The 20507-nt window shown below is 40.5% G+C and overlaps 1 protein-coding gene across 1 annotated transcript in view; it reads right to left on the bottom strand.

Moving 5' to 3' along the window:
- The window catches only part of nsmce2 (NSE2 (MMS21) homolog, SMC5-SMC6 complex SUMO ligase), a 183648-nt gene that overhangs the window by 127420 nt on the left and 35721 nt on the right, over nt 1-20507 (bottom strand). Inside the window, exon 3 of the mRNA XM_043688546.1 lies at nt 7818-7924. Within this exon, the coding sequence (XP_043544481.1) occupies nt 7818-7924 (107 nt within the window). The remainder of the gene's footprint in view (nt 1-7817; nt 7925-20507) is intronic.

Consider the following 20507-nt stretch of genomic DNA (forward strand, 5'->3'; position numbering starts at 1 on the left):
ATAATCCTCAACTTGTGAAAATAGTTTATATTTCTCTACCCTGTCTTTTCGTATTGAAGCAATAGATCACCCATTAGCCTTCTAAATCCTTGAGAAAACATGCTTTATTTGCGTTACCACGCCTCATAAACGAACTCCTAACGTTCAGGTATCATTCTTGTAAACTTGCTCTGTATTCCCTTAAAGACCAATGAACCTTCCTAATGTATGGTGCCCAGATCTGCTCAAAGTACTCAGAGTGGAGTCAAACAATTTTGTATAAATGCAGCATAACTTTTGCATCCTTGTACTCCACTCCTCTAGACATTCCATTAGCTTTTTTGATTATTTTTTGCACATTTGTAACATTTTAAAAATCTACATACCTGAAGTCTCTTTGGACATGATACCATAAGAAAGTACCCTGACTCTATCTTTCTTCTGTCCAAATTCTTACTCTTGCTTATATTGAACTCCATCTGCCACACGTTTGCCTATTCAATCAGTATATCAGCATCCTTTTTAAACACCCTATTTGCCTGTGATGCAAATTTCAAAGAATTATGTACCTGAAACCTTGGGGTTCTCTGTTCTACAACACTACCCAAAGCCCTGCCATTAATTATACATGCCCTGCTCTTGTATGTTTTACCACAATGCAATACCTAGCATTTATTCAAATTAAACTCCATGTGCCCATTGACACAATTGATCAAAGTCTCTTTGTAATCTGAGATAACCTTCTTCACTGTCCACTATACCACCAATTCTGATGTCATCTGCAAACTTATGAACCATGCCTCCTACATTCTCATCCAAATCATTTATATAAAAGACAAACAAAAGTGGATCTCTGTATCAATCCCTGTGGAACACCACTGGTCACAAGCCTTTGGTCCAAAAAACAACCCTCCACCCCCACTTTCTGTCTCCTCCTGTCAAGCCAATTTTGGATCTAACTGGCAAGTTCAAATTGAATTCCATGTGATCCAACTCTACTAATTAGGCTACCAGGCAGAACCTTGTCAAAGACTTTACTAAAGTCCATGTAAACAATGTAAACCACTCTGTCCTCATCAATCCTTTTGGTCACTTCCTCAAGAAACTCAATTAAGTTTGTGAGAAACGATTTTGCTCACACAAACCATGCTGACTATCCTTAATCAGTCCTTGCCTCTCCAAATGCATGTAAATTCGATCTTTCAGAATAACCTCCAACAACGGGCAGCACAGTGGCTCAGTGGTTAGCACTGCTGCCTCACAGCAACAGGGTCCCAGGTTCAATTCCAGCCTCGCTTGACTGTCTGTGTGGAGTTTGCACATTCTCCAAGTGTCTGCGTGGGTTTCTTCCGGTTTCCTCCCATAGTCCAAATGTGGCCAGGTGAATTGGCCATGCTAAATTGTCCATAGTGCTAGGTGCATTAGTTAGAGGGAAATGGGTCTGGGTGGGTTACCCTTTGGAGGGTTACCCTTTGGAGGGTTGGTGTGGACTGGCTGGGCCAAAGGGCCTGTTTCCACACTGTAGGGAATCTAATCTAATCTAATCTAATCTAAACTTACCCACCACCAATGTCAGGTCCGGAGATCTATAGGCCCCAGGCTTCTTCTAAGAGCTCTTCTTAAATAAAGGTATAACATTAGTCACCACCGGCATCTCACCGTGGTTATAGATTATACAAATATTTCTGCAAAGGGCCCCACAATTTCTTCCAAAACTCCCCACAACACCCTGGGACACACTTGATTAGGTGTAGGATATTTATTCACCTTAATGCTTTCCTAAGACCTTCAGAACTTCCTTTTCTGTAAATATCAATATTTATTTGCCTGGATTCTTCAGCCTCCATTTCTTTCTCTATAGTTAAAACTGACACGAAATATTCATTTAGTATCTCTCCCATTTCCTGAGGTTCAACACATAGACAACCTTGTTGATTTTTGAGGGGCTCTATTCACTTCCTAGTTGCTCTTTTGCTTTTAATGTACTTGTAGAATCTCTTTGGATTATTCTTAACCTTTCCTGCCAAGGCTCTCTCCTGTGAGGAGAAAGTGAGGACTGCAGATGCTGGTGATCAGAGCTGAAAATGTGTTGCTGGAAAAGCGCAGCAGGTCAGGCAGCATCCAAGCCCTTCCTGAAGAAGGGCTCATGCCCGAAATGTCGATTCTCCTGATCCTTGGATGCTGCCTGACCTGCTGCGCTATTCCAGCAACACATTTTCAGCTCAAGTCTCTCTCCTGTCCCCTCTTTGCCTTCCTGATATCCCTCTTAAGAATGCCCCAACACTATACTCAACATGAGATTTATTTGATCCTAATTGTCTTTATCTACTACATGATTCTTTCTTATTCTTTACTAGATCCTCAATATCTTTATTCATCCATTGTTCCTAATCTTACAAAAGCCTTACCCTTCACTCCAACAAAAACATATTGCCTTTAACTTTCATTACCACACTTTTGAAAGTCTCTGAGTCGTCAGTTGTCCCTTTACAAGTGAACAGTCTACTCCAAACAACTTTTGAAAGTTCTCGTCTCATACCATTAAAATTTGCCTTACTGCAATTAAGAACCTCAGCTTGTATGGAAGGCTCATTTCCATAACGGTTTTAAAAATAATAGAATTATGATCACTATGTCCAAAGTGTTCCCCTACTACGCTTCAGTCATTTGCCTTGCCTTATTTCCCAAGAGGTCTGGTTTTGCTTCTTCTCTAGGAGGTAGACTTACATAGAGACATAAAGATGTACAGCACGGAGACAGACCCTTCGGTCCAACTCGTCTCTGCCGACCAGATATCCTAACCTAATCTAGTCCCATCTGCCAGCACCTGGCCCATATCCCCCTAAACCCTTCCTATTCATATACCCATCCAGGAGTCTTTTAACTGTTGTAATTGCACCAGCCTCCACACTACCTCTGGCAGCACATTCCATACACGTACCATCTCTGCGTGAAAATGTTGCCCCTTAGATCTCTTTTCTATCTCTCTCCTCTCACCCTAAACCTACGCCCTCGAGTGCTGGACTCTCCACCCCATTGAAAAGACCTTTTCTATTTATCCTATCCATGCCCCTCATGATTTTATAAGCCTCCAACACTTCAGAGAAAACAGCCCTAGCCTATTCAACCTCTCCCGATAGCTCAAATCCTCCAAACCTAGCAACATCCTTATAAATCTTTTCTGAACCCTTTCAAGTTTCATAACATCTTTCCGACAGGAAGGAGACCAGAATTGCACACAATATTCCAACAGTGGTCTAACCAATGTCCTGAATAGCTGCAACATGATCTCCCAACTCCTGTACTCAATACTCTGACCAATGAAGGAAAGCATACCAAATGACGCCTTCTTCTCTATCCTATCTACCTGTGACTCTACTTTCGAGTGATAAACCTGCACTCCAAGGTCTCTTTGTTCAGCAACATTCCCCAGGACCTTACCATTTGAACAGAGGAGATATAGTTAGTAAGTTTGCAGATGACGCCAAAATTGTAAGTGTAGTGGACTCCAATTTAGCAGGACTTATACACTTAATGCTAAGGTCCTAGGGAGCATTGCTGAACAAAGAGACCTTGGAGTGCAGGTTCATAGCTCCTTGAAAGTGGAGTCGCAGGTAGATAGGATAGTGAAGACGACGTATGGTATGCTTTCCTTTACTGGACAGAGAATTGAATATAGGAGTTGGGAAGTCATGTTGTGGTTGTATAGGATGTTGGTTAGGCCACTTTTTGGAATATTGTGTGCAATTCTGGTCTCCTTCCTAATGGAAAGATGTTGTGAAACTTGAAAAGGTTCAGAAAAGATTTACAAGGATGTTGCCAGAGTTGGAGAATTTGAGCTTCAGGGAGATGTTGAATAGGCCGAGGCTCTTTTCCCTGGAGCATCAGAGGATGAGGTGACCTTATAGAGGCTTATAAAGTAATGAGTGACATTAATAGGGTATACAGACAAGGTCTTTTCCCTGGGGTGGGGAGTGCATAATTAGAGGGCATAGGTTTAGGGTGAGAGGGGAAAGATATAAAAGAGACTTTAGGGGCAACATTTTCAGGTAAGGGGATGGTTCATGTGTGGAATGGGCTGCCAAAGGAAGTGGTGGAGGCTAGTACTATTGCAACATTTAAAAGACATCTGGATGGGCACATGAATAGGAAGGGTTTGGAGGGATATGGGCCAGGTTCTCGCAGGTGGGACTAGATTGGGGTGGGTATCTGGTTGGCATGGACATGTTGGACTGAAGGGTCTGTCTCCGTGCTGTACATCTCTTTGACTCTAAATCCTGCCCTGTTTGCTTTTCGAAAATGTAGCATCTCACATTTATCTAAATTAAACTCCATCTGCCACTCATCAGCCCATTGGTCCATCTGATCAAGGTCCCATTGTATTCTGAGGTAACCTTCTTTGCTGTCCACTACACCTCCAATTTTGGTGTTAACTGCAAACTTATCAACTATACCTCCTATGTTCACACCCAAATCATTTATATAAATGACAAAAAGCAGTGGAGCGAGCTTGTGATCCTTGTGGCACACTGCTGGTCACAGGCCTCCAGTCTGAAAAGCAACCCTCCAACACCATCCTCTGTCTTCTACCTTCGAGCCAGTTCTGTATCCAAATGATTAGTTCTCCCTGTATTCCACAGTGATGAAGAAAACTTTCCTGAACACTTTTAACAAATTCCTCACCATCCAACCTTTAATACAATGGCAGTCCCAGACAATGTATAGAAAATTAAAACTCCTATTACGACAACCCTATTATCCTTAAATATATCAGAGATCCATCTACATGTTTGCTGCTCAATTCCTTTCCGTTGTGGGGCTTGTAGTATAATCCCATCAAGGTTATCATCCTTCTTATTTCTAATTTCTATCCATTTAGTTTCACTGGATGATCCCTCAGAAATATCCTCATTAATTACAGGAGTAATGCTTTTCTTAATCAAGAACACCAGTCCCCCTCCTCTCTTGCCTCCCTTTCTACCCTGCGACTTTATCAGATGTCTTGCAGAAGTCCATATAGTCAACATCCATAGACATTCCCCGTCCACCAACTTAGTCACCTCTGCAAAAACTTCAATGAGATTTACATCCTGTCACAAATGCATGCTGTCTTTCCCTGATTAACTGAAAATTTTCCCATCCTTGATTATAGACTCCAATAATTTCCCTACCTCAGATGTTAGTTTGTAATTCCCTGTTTTTCCTCTTTCGGCCTTTTTAAAAAGGAGAGTGATGTGCGCAAACTTACAATCCAGAGGGATGCCTGCTGTATTTAGGGAACTCTGAAAGATTACAATTAAGCTAACTACAATATGCTCCCTCCTTCCTTTAACATTCTCGGTTGGAAACAATAGGGTCCTGGGGATTTTGACATTCATGAATTCCTGTAATTTCCTCATTACCGACGTTTCACTTATGTGACTCGTACTCAGTGCCTGTTCCCGATCTATTAGTTTCCTCAAAAGTTATGAAAGCAAGCTATCTTCCTTTTCTACTGTAATGCTGAGGCAAAATAATTATTCAACATGTCTGCCATTCCTCCATAGTCACTGACAATAACTCTACTTACAGTCTTTAATGGGTCAACATTACACCTGACCACCTGCTTTCCCTTCATATAATTATAAAATTTAGTAGAACATAGAACAGTACAGGCCCTTCGGCCCACAATGTTGTGCCAAGCATTTATCTTAATCTAAGATCACATCTACTCAACCCCTCTATTTACTGCCGTCCTTGTGCTTGTCCAGCAGTCACTTAAATGTCCTAATGTCTCGGACTCTACTACCACCGCTGGCAATGCATTCCATGCACTCACCACTTTCTGCATAAAGAACCTACCTCTGACATCTCTCTTGTACCTTCCTCCAATTACCTTAAAATTATGACCTCTCGTGACAGCCATTTCTGCCTGGGGGAAGGGTCTCTGGTTATCTACTCTATCTATGCCTCGTTACCTTGCACAGCTCTGTCAAATCACCTCTCTTCCTTCTTCTCTCCAGTGTGAAAAATCCTAGCTCACTCAACCTCTCTTCATAAGAGAAGCCCTCCAATCTAGGCAGCATCCTGGTAAATCTCCTCTACACACTCTCTAAAGCATCTACATCCTTCCTATAATGAGATGACCAAAACTGGACAAAATATTCCAAGTGTGGTCTCACCAGGATTTTATAGAGCTGCAGCAAAACCTCGCGGCTCTTAAACCCAATCCCCCTGCTAATGAAAGCCAAAACACAATACGCCTTCCTAACTACCTTATCAACTTGGGTGGCAACTTTGAGAGATCTATGTACATGGACCCCACACTGCCAAGAATCCTGTCTTTAACCCTGTATTCAGCATTCAAATTCGACCTTCCAGAATAAATCACTTCACATTTATCCAGGCTGAATTCCATCTGCCATTTCCCATCCCAGCTCTGCATACTGTCAACGTCTAGTTGTTGCCTAAAAAAGCCCTCAACACTATCTACAACATCACCAACCTTTTTGTCACTGGCAAACTTAATAACCCATCCTTCCACTTCTTCATCCAAGTCATTTGTAAAACCTACAAAGAGCAGAGGCCCAAGAACAGATCCCTGTGGGACACCATTGGTCACCAACCTCCGGACGGAATACTTTCGATCCCCTACCACTCGCTGTCATCTTTCGGCCAGCCAATTCTGTATCCAGACAGCCAAATTTCCCTGTAAGCCATACCTCCTAACTTTCTGAATGAGCCTACCGTGGGGAACCTTACCAAATGCATCACTATAATCCATACGAGACTACATCCACTGCTCAACCTCCTTCAACTTGTCCTATCACATCCTCAGAGAACTCACTAAGGTTTGTGAGGCATGACCTGGCCCTCACAAAGCCTTGTTGACTATCCTTAATCAAACAATATTTTTCCAAATAGTCATAAATCCTATCTCTGAGTCCTTTCCAGTACCTTGCTTATCACAGACATAAGACTGACTGGTCTGTCATTCCCAGGGGTTTCCCTATTCTCTTTCTTGAACAGAGGAACAACAGTCACCTCCCTCCAATCATTCAGAAAGTGAGGATGCAAAGACCATCACCAGAGACGCAGCAATCTCATTCCTTGTTTCCCGATTTCTTCATGATTTTGCTGTTCCTGGCAACTTTCCTTTCATAATCCCTTTTAGTACCTCTTATAAAGCTGCTTTGTGGTCATTTGCTGGTCTTTGTATCTTTTCAGCAGAATCTATGTTCTTGTTTAAATTTTTACAAGCCTTTTCTTTTAGCTTTGTGCTGTCTCTTATCCCTTTAATGGCCCCTGGTGTTTTTTCTGTGTAGTGGAGCTTTTCCCTCTCAAGGTATAAACTGGCTTTATATTGTGTTAAATGTTTCTTTAAACATCCTCCAGTGTTTTCTGGCAGTTTTACACATTATCAGATTTCTTAGCTCACTGTGGATAGACTGTATTACATCTTGTTAAGGCTTTATCTATGTCTAATACTCTTGAAGCTGATTCATGCTTTTCACTGTCAATCATTACACTGAACTCGATCATGTTAAGATCATTATTTGATAAATGTTCAAGCACAATTAGGTTGTTAATTATGTGTGATTCATTACTCATTACTGAATCCAATATTGCAGACCCTTGAGACTCAAGAGGGAACAGTGTGAGAGTAAGAAGAGAAGCTGTTGCAGATGATTTTCTGGCTGCAACTGGATAAGAACAACAAAATCAAGAAATGGCAATCCTATCTTGCCAGCCATATTAAAATCAGGCAGATTTCACGAGCACCAGAAACCCTAATCAATACAGCCATATTGCTTACAGAAATGATGAAAATAAATGCATTATCAAATTTGATCTCTTACCTGGTGTGTGACTTCATCTACAGCCTGTACAAATTGCTCAAGCTCTTGGTCCATAGAAACATAATCCAGCATCAGTTTTTCCATGTTGCTTATATCTTCTGCAGCAGCTAGCAAACAAACAGCAATAAATTAGGGTTGCATTCATGAGTAATTAAGCTCTGGCTTTTTTAACCACGAAGGCTTAAACTGCAAACATTTAATTCACTTAAAGTGCTTTGGAAAGTTGAGGTAGCAAGAATTCACCTCTGAATCACAAGCGTTGTCTGGAGAACAGCAATTTGGGATGAAGCAGGTTTGTAACTAAGCTTGATTGCACAAAGTGCAATTGGACTGCAAAATTCCCTATTTAATAACTTTACAAGTACTGTTGAATCAGGAGCACATAAATTACATTAGAAGGAAATTAGATATTTGATTGAGATGGAGAAAGGAATATTAAAAGGCACAGGGAGTGAGTAGGATCATGTCACGCAAATCATGTCGAAAAAAAATATCAGTGTTGACTCCATGAACTGAATAACTTTCTGTGCTACATTATTCTGTGAACATTCAACTCATGGAGATCTAATAGAATATTTCACAGCAAATGTCATACACACAAAACAAAGGTAGAAGCATGAATTGAACTGCAAATACACTCACGGTCTTTGCTTATTTTGTTATGTAAAAAATGTAATTTAACTTTTCTTTCTCAGCAGATCTTAAAGGACCTTCTAAGCAATCACTGGAATCTGAAGCACAGTTGCAGTGCTTGGGAGCAAATCTGGTCTATCCCTTAAAACCATTACTTATGTACTCCCTGTGGAAAACCCGTCATCTGTACATGCTTACACATTTAGCAGGGATCAACAAATTGCTTGTTTCTTTTCCACCACTGTATATGGTAATATATAATCTCATAATATTAAACGTTTCATGAAGTGATGGGAAGAAAGGGAAAGACAAATTATGCTGTTTTCGCCTAAGCGTTTTATATAAATGATTTGGATCTGAACTTAGGAGCTATGGTAAGTTTTCAGATGACATCACAATTGGACAGCAAAGGTTACTTCAGAGTATGACTGGATCTTGATCGGATGGACCAGTGGTCCGAGCAGTGGCAGTTAGAGTTTAATTTAGATAAATGAGAGGTGCTGCGTTTTGGAAAGGCAAATCAGGGCTGGACTTACACAGTTAATGGTAAGATCCTGGGGAATGTTGCTGAACAAAGAAATCTTGGAGTACAGACTAATAGTTCCTTGAAAGTGGAGCCCAGGTCGTCAGGATAGTGAAGAACGTTTTTGGTATACTTGCTTTTATTGGTCAGTACTGAGTATAGATTTGGAAGATCATGTTGTAACTGTACAGGACATTAGTTAGGCCACTTTTGGAAAAGTGCATGCAATCCTGGTCTCCCTGATATAGGAAGGATGTTGTGAAACTTGAAAAGATTCAGAAAATATTCACAAGAATGTTGTCACAATTGGAGAGTTTGATTTATAGGACAGGCTGAATATACTGCAGCTATTTTTCCTGGAATAACAGAACTGAGGGCTGGCCTTATAGAGGATTATTAAACCATACAGGGTGTGGATAGGGTGAACAGCTAAGGTCTTTTTCCAGTTGGGAGAATCCAAAACTAGATGGCGTAGGTTTAAGGTGAGAGAGGAAAGATTTAAAAGGGGCCTAAGGGTCAACTTTCTCATGCAGAGGGTAGTGCATGTATGGAAGGAACTGTCAGACAAAGTGGTGGAGACAGGAACAACTGCAACATTTAAAAGACATCTGGATGAGTATATGATCAGGAAAGGTTTGGAGAGATATGGCCAAAATGCTAGCAAATGGGACTAGATTTAGGATATGTTGTAAGCACGGACGAGTTGGACCAAAAGATCAGTTTCCATGCAGTACAGCTCTATGACTTGAAAGAGATGTGCATGGGACAAGTGGATTCTGGTTCATGGGCAAAGTGAGATCTGTGCAGATTGGGTAGTCTCCATCTGAAGCATGGACAGGCTGGAGTTCTTGTCAACCACAGAACTAAGGAAGTACAGGGGATTTTAAATTAAATGAAGTAAAAATATTGAAAGAAGAGTGATCTAAAATATAAAGCTAAGCAAAACAGAGGCAACTTAAACTTGGAAACCAAATACCTCATAAGCTTCTCACACTTCAATGGAAATGGATGTCAGGCAGTCTTATTGTATGTATCTCTATTCAAGTACCTTTTAAAAGTTTGTTGCTTCTTTGATGTCTTAACCATGAGGCAGACATATCAGGTACAAAAATATAAAGTGGAAAAACTCAACAGGTCTAGCTGCATCATGGACAGAAAGCAAGTTCACATTTCAGAGTCGACAGTGTGGTGCTGGAAAAGCACAGCAGGTCAGACAGCATCCGAGGAGCAGGAGAAAGCAGAGGGTGGTACGTGTATGGAATGAGCTGCCAGATGGAGTGGTGGAAGCTGGTACAATTACAACATTTAAAAGGCATCTGGATGGGTACATGAATAGGAAGGGTTTGGATGGGTGCTGGCAGGTGGGACTAGATTGGGTTGGGATATCTGGTCAGCATGGATGAGTTGGACCGAAGGGTCCATTTCCGTGCTGCACAACTCTATGATTCTATGCTCATACGTGAGTGGGGGGAGACAGGAAGGAAACTGGTGGAAAGATTAACTGTTTGATGGTCTGGTTTGAGTGTACACTTGATTGTCATGGATTAAATGTTTGCGTGTTGTTCCCAAGAGCTCAAAATCCAGGCATGTTATGAATTTACTTTGCATTTTGGGAACCTAAGATGATTTTTAAATAAAGCCATATTGTAGGACAATGGCACTCGGCATGTTAGCTGAGCGAGGTTACCTCATGACCTTTTCCACATTGTTTAGACCAGTCTCTCATTCTAATGTCCTGTTAAAAGGGAAGCTTATCTAGCCAAGGCAATTGGCCATTTGGCCTGGCTTGATCAGGGTTTCCCACTTTGAGTGCATGTAGCTTAATTAGTCAAGCATGCTCAGACCGGTCAATTAGTTTCTCTTCCTCTACAAACTTTTGCCATTTTATTGCTGATTATCTGATTAAGGACGTGGTGTTTTTGTAATGTCCATACCAATTTCTGTATAAAGACAGCTTGTTTGCAGCAATAAGGGGAGTAGCCTCAAAGAGAATGGTTTTAAAACCTTAGCTCAAGTCTGGCTTGTAGGTATCTATGCTATAGTGTAACATTGATTTCATTGGTAAATAAAGGTAACAATTAAACTAAACTGTAAGAGTTTTACATTCCAGACTGCCACAAAGTACGATCTCCGGGACAAACCAAGAGAGGCTTACAGGTCGAGTCCATTAGGGATTCCCTGAGCCGTTTCAAACAGGTACTTTAATAGAGAGTAAGGGAAAGCATGCCATGAGCTGCACCAAGATTCATTAAAAAAATGAGATGTCAGCACGGCGAAGCTACCAAGCAGGACTACGTGCAAGCCAAATAGCATAAGCAGCAAGTGTTAAACAGAACTAAGCAATCTCACAATCAATAGACCAGATCTAAGCTCTGCAGTCTTGCCACCTCCAGTCATGAATTGTGGTAGACAGTTAAACAACTCACTGGAGGCTGTGGCTTCACAAATATCCCCATCATAAACAGCTCAACACATCAGTAAAAAAGATACAGCTGAAGTATTTGCAGCCAAAAGTGCCAAGTGGATGATCTGTCATGACCTCCTCCACTGGCCCCCAGCAGAGATACGAGTCTTCATCCAGTTCAAGTCACTCTAAGAAACAATTAGAATAACTGGATAATACAAAGGTTATGGGCTGTGACAACATTCCAGCAATAGTACTGAAGACTTGTGTTTTAGACCTTGCTGCTCCCTGAGCCAAGTTCTTCTAGTCAACATTGACATTTACCCAACAATGCAGAAAACTGCCCATCAGTCTACTCTCGATCATCAGTAAACTGATGGGAGTGCTATCAAGCATCACCTGCGCAACAATAACCTGCTCAATGACACCTAGTTGGGTTCCACCAGGTTCACAGCATCTGACCTCATTACAGCCTTGGTTCAAACATGGACAAACGAACAGAATTCCAAAGGTGAGAGTGATAATGCTTGACATCAAGAAGTGATTCAACCGAGTGTGGCACCAAGGAACCCTTGCAAAACTGGAATCAATGGCAAATTCTCCACTGGCTACAGTCATACCTGACACGAGGAAGATGGTTGTGGTTGTTGGAGGTCTGCCATCTCAGCTTTAGGACATCTCTGCAGGAGTTCCTCCTGGCTCCAACCATCTTCAGCTGCTTTATCAATGACCTTTCCTCTATTATAAGGTTCGAGATAAAGCTGTTCACTGCTGATTGCACAATGTTCAGCCACATTCATGACTCCTCAGATACTGAAGCAGTCCCTGTTCAAATGCAACAACATCTGAACAATATCCAGGCTTTGGCTGACAACTGCCAAGTAACATTTGTGCCACACAAGGCCAGGCAATAACCATCTCCCACAAGAAACAATTCAACCATTGTCCCTTACAGTGGTGTTATCATCACTGAATTCCCCACCATCAACATCCTGGGGGTTACTATTGACCAGAAAGTCAACTGGACTCACCACATAAACACAGTGGCTACAACAGCAGATCACAGGCTAGGAATACTGTGCAAGTAATTCACCTCCTGAATCCCCAAAACCTGTCCATCATCAACAAAGCACATGTCAGGAGTGTGACGGAGTACTCCACACTTGTCTTGATGGTAAAACTCCAGTAAAACTCAAGAAGCTTGCCAACATCCAAGACAAAGCAGCCCACTTGATTAGTAGCACATCTTCAAACATCCACTCTCTCCAACGCTGACTTTACACACCGCTGCTACTGAGCATCTACAAGATGCACTGTAGAAATTCACCAAAGATCCTCAGACAGCACTTTTCAAGCCCAAGAACACTTCCATCTAGAAGGATAAGGGCAGCTGATATATGGGAACAGACCACCTGCAAGTTCCGCTCCAAGCCACTCACCATCCTGATTTGAAAATATATATATTATCGTTCCTTCTTTGTTGCTGGTCAAAATCCTGAAATTCCTTCCCTTAGGGCGTTGTGGGTCAACCCATAGAATGTGAACTGCAGCGAATCCAGAAGGCAGCTCACCATCACCTTCTCAAGGGCAACTAGGGACAGGCAATAAATGCTGGCCAACAAGCAAGGCTCATATCCCACGAATTAAAAAAAAATTAGTGTAAAGCAGCAGTCACTGCTCGGTGAGGGATTAGAAAACTCGTGTACTTTATCAGATCAGAAGTGAAATACAAATGCTTCAAAAGTTTTTTCATATGAGTGGAAGTATTTGATTTCAAGTGGAAGGTACCATTACATTTCCTTCTAATTGCTTCCACTATCTTCTAGACTGTGGAGCAAAGCATTTGCCCCAGGTCAGCATGGACGAGTTGGACCAAAGGGTCAATTTCCGCGCTGTACATCTCTATGACTCTAAATCACCAATGAACCCCAATATTTCAGCATTCAAGGCAGAAGTGCATATAATACAAGGTGAAGTTCATACTTAACAACAGAAGATGATCTTGCACGATCACATATACACAAAGTGAAGCAAAGGCCTATGGAAAAGAAATTAGGTGGTTTGAAAAACATTTCCACGAGTTAATTTCCATTATCAAAAAGCCAGAATTCTGCCAAAAGATAGAAACTTCTCATCCCAGAAACACAGAAAATCTACAGCGCAAATCAATGTATTTTGATTCTGTTTGCCTAAGAACATACAAACAAGAACAAGAGGCTCAAAGAAGAACAACAGCCCTTCCAGCCTGCTCTCCTATCATTGCTGATCTGATTTTAACTTCAGCTCTCCATTCCTGCATATCCAGGATAATTTTTCTTCCCCTTCGTTAAAATCTACTGCTGCCTTAAAAATATTTAAAGATTCTGCATCCAATGTCTTTGGAGGAAGGGAATTCGAAAAATATGGTCAGTCTGCACCAGCAAGACAAAAATGAGCTATACAGCCTTATCCCACTGCCAGTTCTTGATCTACAAATGAAAGCAGAAGTTGTCATATGCCCAGAGGTCCATTTGGATGTGGAGGGAGGAAGAGAGAGAGAGCAAGGCAGAGCAAGAGAGAGAGTGTGCATGTGCACACGCAAGCGTTGGGGGTTGAGGGGAAGAGAGAGAGAGAGAGAGAGAGAGAGAGAGAGAGAGACAGAGAGACAGGGAGCGACACACAGAGTGACACACAGTGTTTGTGTGCGCGTGCATGCTTGCGCATACTGGTGAGTTTAACTGGAGGGTCACCACCCCTCAGGAGAGAGGTAAAATGCAAGAAGGCAGAGCCTTAATCATGATCTCATCCAGTGGCACGTCAGGTGCATATTTAAGTCTCTTTTTTTAAAAATATAATGAGCATTTATGCCTGTCACGTTTTTTGCTCACATTCTCAGATAGCCAAAACCCTCTCTTCATTTTTTCCATTTTTAACATTGTGAAATAGAGTCATAGAGCTATACAGCACAGAGTCAGACCCTTCAGTTCAACTCATCCATGTCGACCAGACATTCTAAATTAATCTAATCCTATTTGCCAGCATTTGGCCCAGATCTATCTCAACCTTTCCTCTACATTTACCCATTCACAGATGCCTTTCAAATGTCAAGTGTATCAGCCTCCATCACTTCCTCTGGCAGCTCATTTCACACACTACCCTCTGCGTGAAAGTTATCTTTTAGTGGCCTTTTCCCCTCTAACCTTAAACCTATGCCCTCTAGCTTTGGACTCCTCTCTTCCAGAGAAAAAGTCTTTGTCCATTTATCCTATCCATACCCCTCATGATTTTGATTTGGAGATGCTGGTGTTGGACTGGGGTGTACAAAGTTAAAAATCTCACAACACCAGGTTACAGTCCAACAGGTTTAATTGGAAGCACACTAGCTTTCGGAGCGACGCTTCTTCATCAAGTGATTGTGGAGGGCTCGATCGTAACACTGAAATTTTGCTATAAATTCTGTGTTACGATCGAGCCCTCCACAATCACCTGATGAAAGAGCGTCGCTCCGAAAGCTAGTGTGCTTCCAATTAAACCTGTTGGACTATAACCTGGTGTTGTGTGATTTTTAACCTCATGATTTGATCAACCTCTATAAGTCACCCTTCACTCTCTGACACTCCAGGGAAAATAACCACAGCCTATTCAACCTCTCCTTATGACTCAACCCTCCAACTCTGGCAACAATCTGGCAAGTCTTTTCTGAATATTTATGAACATCATTTAAAAGCCACTTTGTTAAGGCACTGTTACATAATATGGTTGGTACTTCGGAAAAAGTCAGGTTATTTTACATGTTTTATAAAAGATTTGAATTGTTAGATGTTGGAACAAAACAGCCTTTTAATATTTTGCACCCATTATTATTGTTGAAGATTGCAGGTCAAAGGAAGAAGAGCATAATTCCACAACATCATTTGTTTCTTATTGCAAAAAGCAACCATCCCTCGAGATATTTTAGTAGAGGTTGCTTTACTTTTGAGAAACAACATATAAATAACTCAGTTATAGTGGCATCATAAATACTGGATTACCAAACATTTTATAGCATAGCATATGCTCGGAGGAAAACCTTAGCAAGTCAGAATCTTTAAAAACAACTATTGGCCCTATCCCCTTTTCATAAATCAGCTTACTTAAAGCCCAAGATTGTCAATTCATTTTGAAATATATACATGATTATCCTTGAACTTTTAGTCTCCAGTAATCTCGTTTGAAGTGCTCAATCTTATGTTATTTACAAGATCACAGAAATTAATGTTTCATTCCATTACTCTGGCATGACTTTGAACTAGGGCGCCAGAGGCGAGGAGAACTATGCACTGGCACAAATGTTTCCCCTCTCATATAACTTTCACTACTGAAATCACAAAATGAAAATATTAAACATTCAACATGATTTCATTACAGGAACCAGCATGAAAATTTGTTGCTTTTAAAATGACAATTATTTCATGATTTTCCTTAAGACGATGTTTAAATATTTAGCTGAAAAAGCATTTTATTTCTCAGTTCATTTACTTTGAAATATTTAAAAATTACACAACATTACCTTTGATGCTATCTGTACTATTTTAAAATATTGCATAAAAAATCAGTTCTCACATTTCAACTCTATAATGTTTTTGCTGCTTAAATATGAATATAACATTGACTATCAACAGATAACAAGCTGTGCGACTTGAGTCAGCCATCTAATCAATGCAGTTTATCTCAAAAAGGTTTATCAAATAGCTCATCGATTTTACCCATAGTTATTAAAGAACTATGGAGGATAAAATACTGCACTTCCAACACCATTCTGATTTGGCAAAGTCCCCCAATTTGCTTACTTTCCATTCCATAATGCATTTGGCAATCCAGCATATGTGTGAGACTGCAGTTGCAGAAGTTATTTATTCATTACCTCTGCACAGCTGCATTATCTGTACTAAAGACAGTCTCATACAAGTTAACCAGGTTCAGCTGCTTTTAAGGTAAGAAACCAGCTAATCAGTGTTTTCTTGACTTGTGCTGCACAGTCATGTTTTGTTCCTCAAATCCCTACAATAAAGAAGCAAGTAACTCAGCAAATATCATGCCTCCTCTTTTGGCTTCTTTGCAATGCAGACTCTCATATCCACTCCAAGGAAAGACAATCATTGCATCAACAACATATTTCAAGACGTTTATCCAATATAACATTCAATTAATTGTAGACTATCAACTTTGGATACAAATTTACTATAGATTACAAATTCAGACAAGTTGGCGCTGCTTTGTTATCAGAATCTGTCCACAGAAATAAAATTTACCTGTTAGCTTAACTCTGAGGAGGTACACAAGATATATTTTGTTTCAACTCTGAAAAATACTTACCTCAGGCACTTTTAATGAGTATTTTTCCTATTTTAGACATATTTAGTATTTAACCAACCAAAACATTTTCTTTCATAGAGACACAGTCACTTTTAATATCAAAATCTTAAATGCATGAGGGGGATCATGATTTACAGCAGAATACATATCTTTCATTTCGCTTTAGACCATTGCAATTTATTTGAACCTAATGACAAAAATGTAAGTGCTATTAAGGCTCCATTCAGTTACTTATTTTGCATTTTAAGCTAGATGTACAATTTGAGCCCAATGTCACTTCCATCAAATGGTCCTCAAGATCCATTTAAACACAAGTACACAGCAATGTAAGAAAGAGTCAAGCACAAAACTCTCCCATAATAAAAAATAAAATATTGCAAATACTGAAATCTGGAATAAAAAAAAAATTGCTGGAAAAACCCAAGTGGGCTGGCAGCATCTGTGAAGAGAGAAACAGAGTTAACATTCAGTTCAATATGACTCTTCAGAAGATTTTCCATATTTTCTGGTTTACTGTTCATGGGATAGCTTGAACCAAGAGCCAGGCTTTAAACCAGCAGGTTTTTTAAAAATCAAATAGGTAAACGAGCATTATAAAACTACCACATGTTCAAGATTTTACAAAATTGACTCGAGAAGTACTTAAGAAGTCAGATTGTTTTCCTGAACTGTGTCCTCATGTAAATTTGCTGCTTGAAGCATGACTTCTGACTTTGTTTAATGTGGCAAACCACTAGTTTAGTTCAGTGTCTGTGCAGAGATCAGAATGATTACTGGCTAAATCTACTAGAAACAGGTCAATTACCATATATGCAAGGTAAGTAGTTACAAAGTTACTTTAAGGAAAAGAACTTGGCAAAATAAAAACAGAAAATAATAGAAATATACAACAGACCACTGAGCATCTTTGAGAACAAATGTACAAAATGCCTAATGGTAACATAGCAGCAATCAAACGATAAATGGAATGATGGTGCAAAGTAAAAAGTGAGTGGGTATAGGACAAAAAAGAAATGAAAACATGGGTTCAGAGAAGGCATAAATAACAATGGCAAAAACCCACTGGTCTTGGTGAAACAGGAATGGTGATTATGATCTCATAGTCTTAACATTAAAGTGCAGCATTGAAAGATTATAAAGAGCCAATTGAAAGACAAGGTGCTGCTTCTCAAGTTTGCTCTTTCGATATTGTTAAAGCAGTTATATTGCTTTAGGTGGAACGTGCTCCGCAAGGTGCAAGTTTCTGCCACTAACAATATATGGGCTTTCAACTTGCCCATGATAGAATCTCCTCCACTTTTTTGGGGGGGAAAAGCAAGTAGAAATCATATACCTTAGGTGAATTGTTTATAGAATATCTCTGTTCAGTCTGTAAATGTGACTTTGAGCTTTGGCTTTTTACCATTTTAATTCTCCATTCCAATCCCTCACTGACCACTGTCCGCTGCCTCCTACACTTTTCCAGTGAAACTGAACAAACTTGAAAAACTCGTCTTTCAATTGGCACTTTATAGTCTTTCAGTGACAGCATCTATTCTGTTTATGCCTTTTATAATTTTGTATTCCCCAATCAGATCCCCATTCAGCCTTCCCTGTTCCAAAGAAAATAGATCCAGCCTAACCAGTCTCTCCTCATAACTAAGACTTCATCCCTAGCAACATCCTATGAACTCTCTCCTGTGCAATCATGAGTTCCAACGGTATGGCAACAGAACTGCACACAGTATTTCACCTGTGGCCTAATTAACTCTGACCAATTTGTAATAAGACTTCATTGTTCCTATATTCAATGTCCTGTCTAATGAAGGCAAGCATCCTGCATGCTGTTTTCACCACCCGGTCTACCTGTGCTGACGCCTTCAGGGATCTATGAACTTGTACACCAAAGTGCCTTTGTTCCTCAGTACACAATAAGGACCTACCATACATTGTGCATATTATCAGACTTCCCAAAATGCATCACCTCACACTTATTTGCAATAAATTCCATCTGCCATTTCCTGTCTAAATTAGCAGCTGATCAATATATGACTGTAGCCTGAGACCATCCTCCCCGCTATCAACAGCACCAACAATTTTGATATCATATGCAAATTTACTAATTATACCTTCTACATTCACATGAAAGTCATTAACGTATATAACAAATGGCAAGGATCCCAGTACCGATCCCTGGGGCACACTACCGGTCGCAAGCTTCGAATTACAAAAAACATCCTTCACCATCCCCATTTGCCTCCAATTGGTAAGCCAATTTGGATCCAGTTTGACAACTTGTCTTGGATGACATGGGCTCCTACCTTTAGACCAGCCACCTACCCGGGACCTTGTCAAAGGCCTTACTGAAGTCCCTGTAAACATCAACAACACTACCCTCATCAATATATTTGTTCACTTTTCAAAAAACTCAATTAGTCAGACAGGATCTCACTCTAACAAATCTGTGCTGACTATTCCTGCTAAAACCTTGTCTTTCCAAGTCTTGAATAATCCTCTCCTTCACATTTTTTTCCAATAATTTCCCGACCATTGACGTCAAAGTAACTGTTCCTGGCTGCCCTTCTTGAACAAAGGAACCGCATTAGCTATCCTCCAGTCATCTGGCACCTCACCTGTGGCCAGCCAAGTATCAAATATTTCAGACAGGGCCTTGAAATTTCCTCTCTTGCCTCTCATAGTAGCCTGGGATACATCTCATTAGGCCCTGGGTAATGATGCATGTTTATGCCCTTAAAATATCTTATACTTCTTTATTAATCTTAATGTGTTCTAGAATCTCAGCATTCCAAGTGAAATCCCCAGCGACATGTCTCTCCCCTCTGTGAATACAGATGAGAACATTCATTTTAGACTCACCCATGCTCACTAGCTACAAACACAGATTGCTCCTTTAGTTTCTAATATGTCCCACTCTTTCCATGGTAATCTTCTTACTCTTAATATACTTATAAAATGGCATTTTCCTTGATCCCATCTGCATGGTTCCTTTTACCTTCCTAATTTCCTTTTTAAGCAACCTCCTACACCCTCTACTCTTTTAAATGCAAGTAAAGCACACTCTACACTTGCTGAAAGTAAAACCCCTTGACACTGTCCCCATCAAACATTCCCAGGTCAGGTACAAAATGGGATTAGATACAGAGCTCCCCCACTGTTTTAACCTGAAGGTAAGGTTCCCTCAACACTGGGACAAGGATAGCATGGTGTTAAATACAGACAATGCTCCATCTCATGTACTTTTTTAGGAACCCCGTGCTTTTAATGTACTGTACCTGACATATGCTTTCTTCTTTTTCTTTATCAAACTCTTGATATATTTCAACATCAGGGTTGTGTGGACCTTCAGTCCTTGCCCTCAAGAGGAATACACTGGCCCTTCTTATGCTCCTTTTAAAAGACTCTCACTTTCCAGATGTTGACTGACTTGCAAACAGCTGCTCCCAGTCCTGTCAGATCCTGCCAGATCCTGCCAGATGTTGACTGACTTGCAAACAGCTGCTCCCAGTCCTGCCAGATCCTGTCTCATGATATTGAAATCAGCCTTCCCGCCAAATTTAGACACAGCATCCGCACTATCCTCATCGCTTTCAATAATTATTTTGAAACTTAGGAGTTATGACTGCTATCCCCAAAATGCAAGTCCACTGAAACTTGAACTATTTGACCGGCTTCATTCCCAAGGGTTAGATCTAGCACTGCCCTATCTCCAGTACAACTATGTACTGGCACAAAAGACTTTCCAGAATTCAGTTTAAAAATTCCACCCTGTCTAATCCTTTCACAGTAAGGTGATCCT

The sequence above is a fragment of the Chiloscyllium plagiosum genome, chromosome 4 (assembly GCF_004010195.1).
Source record: "Chiloscyllium plagiosum isolate BGI_BamShark_2017 chromosome 4, ASM401019v2, whole genome shotgun sequence".
Lineage (NCBI taxonomy): Eukaryota > Metazoa > Chordata > Chondrichthyes > Orectolobiformes > Hemiscylliidae > Chiloscyllium > Chiloscyllium plagiosum.